The following is a 12,458-nucleotide window of genomic DNA, read 5'->3' on the forward strand; positions in this document are numbered from 1 at the left end:
TTATTCCCCTCTTTAAATTGCATTTAGCACAATACGTACAAGGGCTGCAGAAAGTTAAAAACAAGACTCCAGACAATCAAGTTATGAGAATTCTGTTTATTAACTCACTTTCAACACTAACGAAAAAATTAATGATATGAATCATGTTTGAAAACAATTCTAAGATGCTTAGGGATTGGAGGGAAGGGACGTTAGAGCCCTTACTGCTTGAAGCAGCATTAAAATGATCACAGCATGGGTCCCCCTTTCTATCCAGAAGTGGCCCTTGGGTTTTATAAATACAAGCCAAAATAAATTACTGAAACCATGCTAGTGAGGTATAAAACTTACCCTCATGATTCTTCCTGGGATGACACAGTTTAGCCTTGGGAGGTCCGAGAAAACCATATTAAGTGTTACTCAGCAGCAGTAGCTGGTGTTAATGCAAGTGCTAAAATGCAAAATTCAGATGGTAGATTTTGGCAATGGATCGGATTTAGGTGAAGTAAAGATTATGCAATGTAAGACTATTATGTCCTCCGGAATATTCACAGATCTGTTTTACACCAAGAACCATCTTCTGGTGTAATAAACCAGTATCAGTATCGAACAACAACGCCACCATAAGCACCCAGCAAATAATTTAAAGAGTCCACCTACTACACTAATATCCTTTAAAAGGAAATAGGATTTTCAGCTGAAATGCAAAGAAAATCAGGGGAGCTACAGGAGATTTTAAAGTGTATAAATTTATTTGGGACCAAATTGACGGCTCCCATTAGGTATCAAATGAAAGTTGTAGGTTTATATCAAGCAAGGGACAGTAAACGGTCTGTTACTGTATAACTCATTGAGAGCCAAATGTTTGCCAATACTTTGTCTGTTCACCACATTGAAACGGAGGTTTTTAGCATCCTATTCCCATCAAGGCTGAATGCCCTGAGAACATAGACTTATTTGAGATTTTTGCTTACACCCAGGAAATTACCAATGCCTGCTGACTAGGGATGGGGAACTTCATGTGACAGAATTGCATTTCAGATACGTTTATCACAAAAGCTATAAAGATAAGGCTGGGTCTTAGTTTTGGAGTTTCTGCTACATAAGGCAGGCAAACCTAAAAAAACATTTTTAAAAAACGTAATTCTTATCTTAAATGATACTTTTAAGGAGCTCTTTTGCTCAGGGGGGGGGCTGTCAAACACACACACGTATTACTTAAATCAGTTTTATTTAAGAATTTCCTACATTGACAAATCTTATAAAAAAGCATCCAAACACAGAACTTCAGCAAACAGCATTCATATGAATATCTTACAGACAGAAAAACTTCCACCCGCAAGGGAACACCTGAGCTTTGCAAGTGAGCTTTGCTGGGGGTGGGGGTGGGGAAGAAGAAAAAAAAGCACACACGCAGAAAGCACACTACAAACTGGATGTTCCCATCAGAAAAATCCCCACCTTCGGTTCACGTTACCACACTTACAGGATCATTGAACAAAATAACACACACCATACAGCATTCACAGCAGAGTTGACATAAAGGAGAAAAAAATATATACAGATATTCGTTTCACTTAACACATCCAACTAATTTGGTTTAACTAAGTAAAAAGCCCTCCTCCCGCCCCCTTTTTTTAAGTTCTTCCAGATCAAGATGTCCGTTTTTGAATGCAAGGAAAACATTCGTACGTCTGCTCCCATCGCTCTCCGCACACTCTCTCACCAAAGCCACAGGATCGAGGGACATTGCGTCAAGGAAAAAAAAATGTTTTTTTTTTAATAAAAAAAAAATCCCATAATGCACCACCAAGTCTCTCTCCGCATGCGCCTCCTTCTTTTTCTCGCACATACCAAGCCCTCACATGCCTTGGCACCACAAATCCAATCCCACACAAGGTTTTCAGAAGTTCAAACAAGCCTTCTGGTTTCCATCTCACAGCCTTGCGTTCACAGCGTTGAGTACGACTCCATGAAATAAAAAGAGGAGCGGATAAAATGGAACACCCACCATCTTTAAGACGTAGCATGTGCAGTGTGATGAAGGAGTCTTGGATGAGGAAAGCATGGAGACAGGAGTATTCCTAAAGCAGATATTTTTTTTTATATATAGGTGTTTTGTGTTTGTGTATTTTTTTTAAACTGCACTGTTTTCAATGAAGTGCTTCTTCCAGACACATTTGAAATGAGATGAACTGCAAGAACTAAATGAGGTCTCCATACTGTACTTTAGTATGAGAAGGGAGACAGTGTTAAAAGGAAAAAAAGCCGACACCAACATTGCATTCTCCACACAGGACATTTGGGGGAGGGGGAAGGAGAGAAAGAGAGAAAAATTCTTATGGCGGGGGGGATCAAATTAAATTTAAAAAAAAATTAATAAGGATAGGATGCAGTTTCTGAAAAATGGCTTCCATTTTTTTTGAAACATGCAAAGATCTCAGCTGACTAGGAAAACAAGGAATCCAATCTTTACAAATTCCTATTTAAACTGCAGCACACCCGTTTACCAGTCAGGGAAACAGTTCACTTTCAGCCACTCAATAATCCCAACTCATGTATTCCAACTCATGGTAACAAAACCTATAAAACTTCATTTAATCTTTTTTTCCCCCTTACAAAAGAAAAAAAGTGTCAAAAATACTATCGAAATATACTACACACTGAACAAATTGATTTGGGGTTGGTTTTTTTTTTTCTTTTTCCTTTTAGTAATATGCATTTTAGATTATACTTACCGGAAGCTCTAGAAAAAAAAAATGATTTCCCATCAGAGTCAGCCTGCCTTACATCCCCCATCCTGATGATTTGGAATCCATACTTGAACCAAACCCGCCATTAAACCCACTGCTGGAGCCCGTGTTGGAGGAGCCCCACCCTATCGCTGGGCCAGAGTTCGAGCTTCCGTAGGAATTGCTCCCGGAGCTAAACCCTTGGCTCTGCTGCTCCCTCTGCATGTTTCCCTGTGGCTGGTTGTTCCCTGACGGCCCAGACTGGTTTTGCTGGCTAGCAAGCATGCCCATCATCCCCCAGCTGCTCTGCAGCGCGGCCTGAGCCGCCGCCATCATGGCGGGATTGATGCTGAAGGCCCCAAAGTTCATCCCACCTCCCATGTTACTGCCCTGGCTGTTACCCAGTCCGCCACCTCCCCCGCCTCCCCCCCGATTAGGAAATCCACCCTGATTCCCAAAGCCTCCTGGATTACCACCAAATCTTCCACCTCTTTCTAGTTGTCTACTGCTATTATGCTTAGGTTCAGCATTGGATATATGGACGCTGATTCCTTTTATGATCAAGTCCTCACCACAAAGGGACTGGGCGACCTGTAAGGAACAAGGAGCAAGGGTTTAGTCACCCAAGGAGCAAAGGAAGAGAGACAACAAATGCACAAAAAGAGCTATAAGAGCAGCAATGAATATATAGGCTTGTTTGAAGCATTCATGATTACCTAGCCAAGTATTAGAATTCCCTCACAACAGTGGAGAACTACGCTCCTTTTCTTATTAAAACAAACGAATAAACAGGACTGGGCAATACTAATTTAACTTGCATTGTACTTCATACTCCTTCTGAAACAAGAAATCAGTGGTGGGTTGCAGGCGGTATGTTATGCCCCAGTATAACATACTGCCTGCAACCCGGAATACCGGGTAGCGTTCCGGTACGGTGCTCTGGAGAGCCCATCTGCCCGCCCACGCTCCTTACCTGTCCTTTAAAGCCTTCGGCACTTCCGCACACAGCACCTGCGCGACGCTCTGCTGAGCAGCATCGCAGAGGCTTGCGGAAGCATCGCTGGCAGCTACAACGTATGCACGCATCATGCGCATCCATGTTGGTGGCGCCAGGCCTGTTCCAACCGTGCTGGTTGGAACGGGATCCAGAACCCACCATTGCAATAAACCCATTTCCCCACAAAAGCTTTCTAAAAGGAAGCCCATTCCACAAAATTACCCCAATTATAGTTCTTAGGCAGCTGATTTGGAAATCGAATCCTGCTTCATACAAATGTATGAAGGCCCAGAAGTCTGTGGCAAGATTAATCAGCTTCCCAGACAAACAAGAGTTAAGAGCTGTTTTTCCTTCATTCTTTCTCAAGGGCAAAAATGATTAACAGCCAGCTTATTTACAAGGTTTGCTTTGTGCCTGTTGTTATTTAAACAGCGGCAATGAAATGGAAGCATCTAATTACACAGTAATACTGAGTTACTTTAGATCAAGCTTTCCTGAATGAAAACCTCCCTTAAAATGATTGTGGAGCTGACAGGAATGAAGTATTAACAGGATATATGCAATTTGTATGTCTCGTAATTCAAAAGCCAGCTGCATTTATGTTGAACACACAGCAGAATTAAATGGGAATGTTATGAAAACTGCTTAAGGAAACAGTGCACGCTCCCCAGGGGCAAAGAGGGCACTGGGTGAATACCTGATCATCAGCAAACGTAACGAAGGCAAAAGCTCTGAATGGTTTGGGAATGAAGACATCAACGACTTCTCCATATTGTGAAAAAAACTGACGGAGCTCATCTGCAGTCATGTCTTCAGTGCAACGCCCAACAAACACCTTCCTGCTACGCAAAGGTTCATCTGGACTTTGCTGGTACCAATGCAGAAGATTTATATTAATATAAAGGGAAGAATTACAGAAGCCGTAAGCAATAAAGGTTCCCCACCCCACACGCAGCAACTAGCCAAAGAAAAATTTCAAATTCTGAAATTGTCTCTTCTAAAGTTCAAGTGATGACAAGGAATTGGAAATTGGAAAACTAAGAAGTGCTTCGCTCCACCTGAAAAACCCTGTCAAGTCATAGGAACACCCGGACCACTCTGTTCTTCTGCTTCAGAGAACAGAATCTCTGGGCCCAATTTGATTCATAAAGCCCACAAATGCCAACATGTACCTTAGAATTGGGGAGCTTGCAGTCGCACCATCTTCCATCAATCATGTGACGCTGAGACATGACTTTTACTTGGGTTTCATAGTCGGTAAATCGTACAAAACCAAACCCCTTTGAGTGGCCAGTTTTGATGTCCTTCTTAACCTAGGTTTAGAAAAAGAAATTATAGGGCCAGAATAGCATAAGGTCACCGTATTCACCTTACTTCTGAAGTTAATTTGAAATATGTAATAGAAAAATACTAATGTTGTCTCTTAGCTGAAGCTTTCATTCTGCGTTACGGTCTCTGATGAAAAGCTGCAACAAGATCAGCTTCCTTCTCCCTCAAATGACCCTCTCCATTTGGCCTAGAGGGAGGAGAGGCAGGTCTTCCCTGCTGAGAGGTGGCTCCGTCTGAGTCCTTCTCCAGCTAAACTAAATTTTCATTCTACTGTAAGAACCGCCGTGCGACTTGAAGAACTAGTGCCAAATACCTGCACCATGAGAACTTCTCCAAACGTGCTGAAATATTCTTTCAGATCTTGCTCTGTTGTCTTCCACGGAAGACCCAAAACTATCAGATCAGAGGTTTTCTGAACTGCTCGTTTCACTTTAACGGCTGATGAAGCATCTGTTTCATCCATTTTCCTCTTGTTGTCTAAGAAACAGCCATGGACACAAACATAGATTACTTTAATTGCAACATAAGACTCCCAAAGTTGCTGGAAGCTGGGCAGTCTATACTTTAACCAACTACGATTGTTTGTGCAGTCAAAGGCTTAGACTGGATTTGGCATTTTTTGACTATTGAGACCTTCCCAAAGTTATTACATAAGTTAATGTTAGAGCTGTGCATACCTCAACTGTTACTCCAGACAAAGGTATACTCATGAAACATGAAACTGAATACATTCAACATAATGTTCAATATGCATAATAATTTGGAAATAAGCTTTTATGCACATGCCATCTGTAATATGTATTTAGCTAGATGTCAGTAAGTGGGGCCTTACTAAATAACCATGTATATAACACCTCATAATATGAATGCATATGTTGTTAGACAGAATATTAGTACTGTATTTGTGGTTTCCCTTCCCAATTATTTAAAAGAATAACAGGTTAAATAATTCAGTTGTTTCCACACATGGCTGAAAAAATGTTTTATGAACTGGTTTAATTTCCAGCTATATATTATTATAGTTGTAAGAATTTTTTTAAAAGAAAAGGAAGAATAGCTTTAAACACACACCTTTGGGATAATTCACCACATATACCAAATTTCCCCAGCCATTATCTGGTGCATGAAGAATTCCTTCCACTAATCGGACTCCTCTCATACACTGAGACACGGGGTTTCTGTAACGGAGGCCACAGGCTCCTGGGAACTGCGCAGTAACCGTGGAGAGTAATACAGTCCCATCATCCTCTGAAGGGATCTCAATGGGTTCCTCATTCTCATCTTCCGTTACTCGGATGTATTCCGACATCTCCGCCGTGATGTTACTGAAGGGTGAAAAGGAACAGATGAATAAAAAAGCAACATGCAATTTATAAAAGAAGTAATCAGTGGTTCGGCTAATGGCAGAATCTAAATACTGTTTATAGGACAGAACTTGAATTGAAAAATGATAGATTGGAACCTAAAGATCCACCTACAATCAGAATGGACAATATTAAACTGAGTCAGCCTCATTATTTTATTTTTAACATTCAGAAACTTTTGACATACAAAAATATTGTATATTTTATTTTTAACATTCAGATACTTTTGACATACAAAAATATTCCATTTAATGATATGGTAACAACTACCATTATAATTCCAACAGTAGTCATTCAGACGCTCATAAATTTTATAGTTGATATTTACATGCACATTCTAAATTATAAAGCAGCTACTGTCCCTGCAATCTTGCCAAACTGGCATCCATCAGCCAGCTATTAAAAAAAGGAACAGGGTGATTAGCAAATTAATTCCACCAGCGAGGCAAGACACCAGCAATTTTTGACTATAGGGCATCTTTTGGCTTCCCTGTTCAACTGAACATGTTAAAACAAACAGCAACTTCTGTTTACATTGCAAAAGCAAAATCGATCCCTTTCTCTTACACAAAATCATAAAGTATTATGATTTGTTTATTCTACTTTATCTTGTATTTTTACATTACAAGCTAATAATGTTGCTTACCCTCAAAGAGAAGAGAATGAGGTGTGTATGCATATGAATAAATGTATAATTAAAACAACACCCATCTTGTTTTTAACTATCTATAAGCTGCCGCAGTAGTAAGTATGCTGAAAAATTAAATACAAAATCTTTAAAGAAATAAACTTTTAACATGCAATGCTACAAAAGGAATAATATACATAAAATGAGGAATAGCATACAAGTAGTCTTCGACATGACAGCAATTGAGCCCAAAATTTCTGTTGCTAAGCAAGACAGTTGTTAAATGAGTTTTGCCCCATATTACAACCTTTCTTGCCACAATTGTTAAGTGAATCACTGCAATTGTTAAGTTAGTAACACAAGTATATCTGGCTTCCCCATTGATTTTGCTTGTCAGGTTTATGACCCCGGACACTGCAACTGTTATAAATGAGTCAGTTGTCAAGCATCTGAATTTTGATCACATGACCATGGGGGATGCTGAAACAGTCATTGTGTGAAAAAACATCATGTCACTTTTTCCAATGCTATTATACCTTTGAATGGTCACTAAATGAACTGTTGTAAATGGAGGACTACTTGTGATGAAACTGTTTCTGATTCTAAAATATATTTTAAAACCAAACATGAAGAAACATATCCACTCTTTGGGGGATATGCATTAAAACCCTATTTCCCATTATTAAGCGTTTCATTAGCAACAACATCATAAATAGAAAGTGGAATATGACGTTTATATTGGTACTATAGTTCAAACACTACCACAAAAGGGATTTATGTCTCATTTGTTCCAAGGAAGACTGCTTTAGAATAAAATTGTCACTAACAGTATCAATGGAATGAAGATGATATACAGGTAGTCTTCGACTTACAACAGTTCATTTAGTGACCGTTCAAAGTTACAGCAGCAATGAAAAAAAGTGACTTATGACCCTTTCTCACTGTTATGACCTTTGCTGCATCCCTATGGTCATGTGATTTTTATTCAGATGCTCAACAACTGACTCATATTTATGACAGTTGCCGTGTCCCAGGGTCATGTGATCACCTTTTGCGACCTTCTGACAAAGGCAATGGGGAAGCCAGATTCACTTAACAATCTCATTACTAATTTAACAACTGCAGTGATTCACTGAACAAATGTGATCAGAACAGTCATAAAGAGGGGCAAAACTCAACAAATTTCTCACTTAGCAACATAAATCTTGGGCTCAATTGTGGTCCTAAGTTGGGGACTATCTGTATCATAGCATGTATTTTCTTGAATTGACTCATGTATCATTCTGGGATGTCATAACTAATTTCCCGCTCCAGCTGGTAGCCCCTAACAGTCCACTTACACATTTCTTACTGGCAAATGCACAACCTTTGAACAATTGCAGATAAAAATTGCTGGATCTAACAGAAATTCAAAGTTACAATCAATTTCTTTTGCAAATGGATTTTTCTGCAAGGTGCTATTTTTGTTTATTTACAACTCTAAACACACACTATGATGACATAAAAAGGTACAAATTTAGCCACTCTAAGAGCGCCGCTCTATAAATGTTACCCTGGAAACCAGATTAAGTGTTTTTTGAAATAATTACGCACGAAATTCCTCTTTTTTCCAATTGGTCTATCAAAAGAGGTAACTCATTGGCAGTTTTCAGAAATAGTTTCCTTGACTTCTCATGGCTCCATGGTAACATCCACAAAGTTTTCTTGGCAGAATAGTGATTTGTTTACTGCCTTCTTTAGGGATTCCCCACCCCACTTTTTTTTTTACTTCTCAGCTGAAGTGACAGATCTAGGATTTCCTAGTGGTCCCCCATCCAAGTTCTTAGTCCAACCTTTATTTACGGTAGGTTTTCAAAATCAGAGGGAGGAGGAAAAGACACAGGTAGTCCTCGACTTACAACAGTTCATTTAGTTTCCATTCAAAGTTACAATGGCACAGTTCATTTAGTGACCAAAGTTACAACTGCACTGAAAAAAGTGACAGGACCATTTTTTCATAGTTTAAGATTGTTGCAGTATCCCCACGTCCGTGAGATCAAAATTAAGATGCTTGGCAACTGGTTCATGTTTATGACCATTGCAGTGTCTCCTCTTTTTACGACCTTCTGACAAGCAAAGTCAATGGGGAAGCTAGATTCACTTAACAACCGATTACTAACTTATCTTTAAAAAAATATATTTTTATCACTTATATTTTATCATTTACACCACACTTTCATTCTTTACAGTGTTTCAGTATCAGTATCGCTCATCTTTACATAATGGTTATTTCAATTTTCTTTCTTTCCAGTTATACACATCGCTGTCCTATATATTCTATAAATATTCATGCCTATATATAAATAGCTTTTATATTTAAATTATATCAATACTCATAATTATTTGTTACACCTTTCCACTTTAATATGACTCTTAAGTAACCTTTATGATCTTTGCGTCTATTTTCTAGCCATTTGTACCATATATTCCTAATATGTTACTAACTTATCGACTGCAGTGATTCGCTTAATAACTTGTGGCAAGTAAAACGGGGCAAAACTCGCTTGACAAATGTCTCTCACTCGACCACAGAAATGTCGGGCTCTATGGCGGTCGTAAGTCGAGGATTGCATGTACTTGGAAATAAGGAGTACCAGGGCAGCCTGGTTTTGCTCTGATCCCAGACTTTTTACTCTGAACTACAAGTCCCAGCAACCTCCATTTCTCTCAGCGTCTATCCACACCTCACGAATTGGCTGCGAAAGGTGGGGGGCCGCAACGGGTGCCAGCGCCAAAAGAAGGCCTCGCCGGCTAAATGGTGGAAATCGTAGTCCCTTAAATATGGAAGCTTCACAGCTGGGGAAGGGCGCCTTATTCCCTCCTGCGTGGGGTCGGGGAGCGGGCGGGAGAAAGGCCCATACGCGCAACCGCGGCTCGGCCGGGTTTCAGTCACCGCGGCCTCAGCGTGAGGGCCCGGGCCTGGCGACCCGACTCGTCCTCCCACTGTTGGACTCACCGTTGGCGCGAAGCCTAGGCAGGACAGGAAAGAATCGGTTGCGACTAGGCCGCGAGAGGACCTTGGGCAAGCTCCCGGCTGAGGCCTCCAACTCTCCTCGCTGTCGACAAAATGGCGGCGCCCTCTTTTCCCTCAGCAATTGCGGACCGAAGCCGCGGTCCCAGAACGAGCCACGCCAAATCGCTTAGCGGGGAGACGCCGTGACTTGTCACTCAAGGCTTTTGTCATCGCCATGGAAAAAATGTGCTCCGGAGTAGGCATAGTTCAAAATTCTTCCACTATTATTTCCATTTCGAAGTTGCTCATATTCTCTTCCCTCGCGAAAGGAAGTAATTGGAAGTCTACAGTACGGCTCCCCCCCCTTATAGAAACCCAGGAGTGGTATGGCCCACTCGGCCGTGTCATGCGCATGCGTTACGAGGACGCTGCGAAGTTATAGAGAAGCTCGTTTCAGCAGCGTCTGTTATTTCTACGCATGCGGAAGAGGCGGTACTTGGAGACCACGAGCGGGAAAAGGGCGGGAAAAGCTACTGGCGGCAAGCGTTGCGCATGCGCAGTCCCAGAAGTGCTGAATACTTTGAATTCCCTTTGTGTCCGAAAACTTTAGGTTTTTGCGCTGCTGTTTTTACAAAATGTGCCCCCCCCAAAAAAAACTATTCTTAATCCCAAAGTTCTTTCTGAAATGCGTGCAAACTACCGGGGTTGGCTTTGCATTGAAATTCTGAGCTATAAAGGGCGGTTTTGCAACTAGACTACTCTTTTCCCCCTCAATAATTCTTGCAGAATTTTGCATTTAATATTTTTAAATTTTAGAGGGCTTAAAACTCGCCCTGGGTCGTTTCTACAACCAGTGCATTGAGTAGACCATTGCAGAAGCTTTATTTCTAATTTAAAATACTGCATCTGATGCATAAAAAAGCTGATTATTTACAAAAAGCCACATAGTAAATGTAAATGAACCATTTATGTCCAAGAGCAAACCAGAAAGAAACCCACAGAATAAGTTGGGTACAAATTTTTTTAAAAACCCTGTTTTTCTTTCATTTTTTAAAAATACATTTTGTATATTGCATTTTTAACATATGCCTCCCCCTCCTGAGAAAGTAGCAAAGAAAAAATGGGACAATTTACTGTAAAGAAAGCTATTTTCTTACCACTTGAGATGGCAGTTTTTAAAAATTAAATGCTATGTAACTTGCAGTCTGGTTTAACCTCTCTCTTTATGGCCCACATCCAGTATCTAAAATTAATCTGTTTTTCTAACAAGGAATGTCTTTACATTGTGACTAAACCAAGATATTTTGGTGGCCGTGTGCTGAATAACCCAAAACTAGAATAGAATAGAATAGAATAGAGAGGAGAGGAGAGGAGGAATAGAATAAAATAGAATTCTTTTATTGGCCAAGTATGATTGGTCACACAAGGAATTTGTCTTTAATGCATTATCCTCTCATGTACATAAAAGAAAAAAATACGTTCATCAAGAATCATAAGGTACAACACTTAATGATAGTTATAGGGTACAAATAAGCAATCAAATCATATTAGGAAACAATATAAATTGTAAGGATACAAACAACAAAGTTATAGTCATACAGTCATAAGTGGGGGGAGATGGGTAATAGGAACGATGAGAGATTAATAGTAGTGCAGATCCAATTATTTGTTTAGCAGAGTGATGGCATTTGGGGAAAAAACTGTCCTTGTGTCTAGTTGTTCTGGTGTGCAGTGCTCTATAGCCTCGTTTTGAGGGTAGAAGTTGAAACAATTTATGTCCAGGATGTGAGGGGCCTGTAGATATTTTCACAGCCCACTTTTTTACTCATGCAGTATGCAGGTCCTCAATGGAAGGCAGGTTGATAGTACTGTAATTAATTTTTCTGCAGTTCTAATTCTCCTCTGAAGTCTGTGTCTGTCTTGTTGGGTTACAAAGCCAAACCAGACAGTTATGGAGGTGCAGAGGACAGATTCAATAATTCCTCTGTAGAACGTCGCTGTTGCAGCATACTGAACGATAAACCATGGGTCACACACTGTAATAGCTGGTTTCACATGTAGTAAGCCAAAACCAACCCACATGGTGAGTTTCCATGATGGGTTAGTTAGTACAATGTTGGAGTGTATAAAACATATATAAAATACAGGCAAATGGGGCCTGGCAATCAAAGTATAGCTTGATGTTTATGTGTGAATCAAATTAGGAGGTGAAACCAAACCTCCAAGATCAGGTAGAGGATAATATTTTTAAGATATTACAAATGCCTTAGAAATATTCAAGAACAGACCTAAATTTTGGTTTTACTTATTCTTTTCCTCCTATTTGTTATTTCTAAACTATTTCATCTGTTTTGGAGAGCATAGTTGTGCCTTATAACTTTACACAATACTATCTTATTGAAGATATTCTCTGTTTGAAAGGAAGTTGGTCCAGGTT

At 40.0% G+C, this 12,458-nt stretch overlaps 1 protein-coding gene across 2 annotated transcripts in view; it reads right to left on the minus strand.

Moving 5' to 3' along the window:
- The window catches only part of TARDBP (TAR DNA binding protein), a 55,242-nt gene extending 44,924 nt beyond the window's left edge, over positions 1-10,318 (minus strand). Inside the window, exons 1-6 of one of the 2 annotated variants that reach the window (XM_087702032.1) lie at positions 10,025-10,318; positions 6,109-6,362; positions 5,351-5,514; positions 4,881-5,021; positions 4,406-4,576; positions 3,185-3,302 (exon numbers count right to left, since the gene is read on the minus strand). In XM_087702032.1, the coding sequence (XP_087558158.1) occupies positions 3,185-3,302; positions 4,406-4,576; positions 4,881-5,021; positions 5,351-5,514; positions 6,109-6,346 (832 nt within the window). In that variant the 5' untranslated portion in view covers positions 6,347-6,362; positions 10,025-10,318. Of the gene's footprint in view, positions 1-2,335; positions 3,303-4,405; positions 4,577-4,880; positions 5,022-5,350; positions 5,515-6,108; positions 6,363-10,024 lie in introns of those variants that run through there. The other variant, XM_014065409.2, reaches the window with a different exon arrangement.
- Positions 10,319-12,458: the final 2,140 nt, after the last annotated feature.

This window comes from Thamnophis sirtalis, unplaced genomic scaffold (genome assembly GCF_051295495.1).
Source record: "Thamnophis sirtalis isolate CommonGarterSnake01/CBP01778 unplaced genomic scaffold, rThaSir2_p1.2 scaffold_15, whole genome shotgun sequence".
Taxonomy (NCBI): Eukaryota; Metazoa; Chordata; class Lepidosauria; order Squamata; family Natricidae; genus Thamnophis; species Thamnophis sirtalis.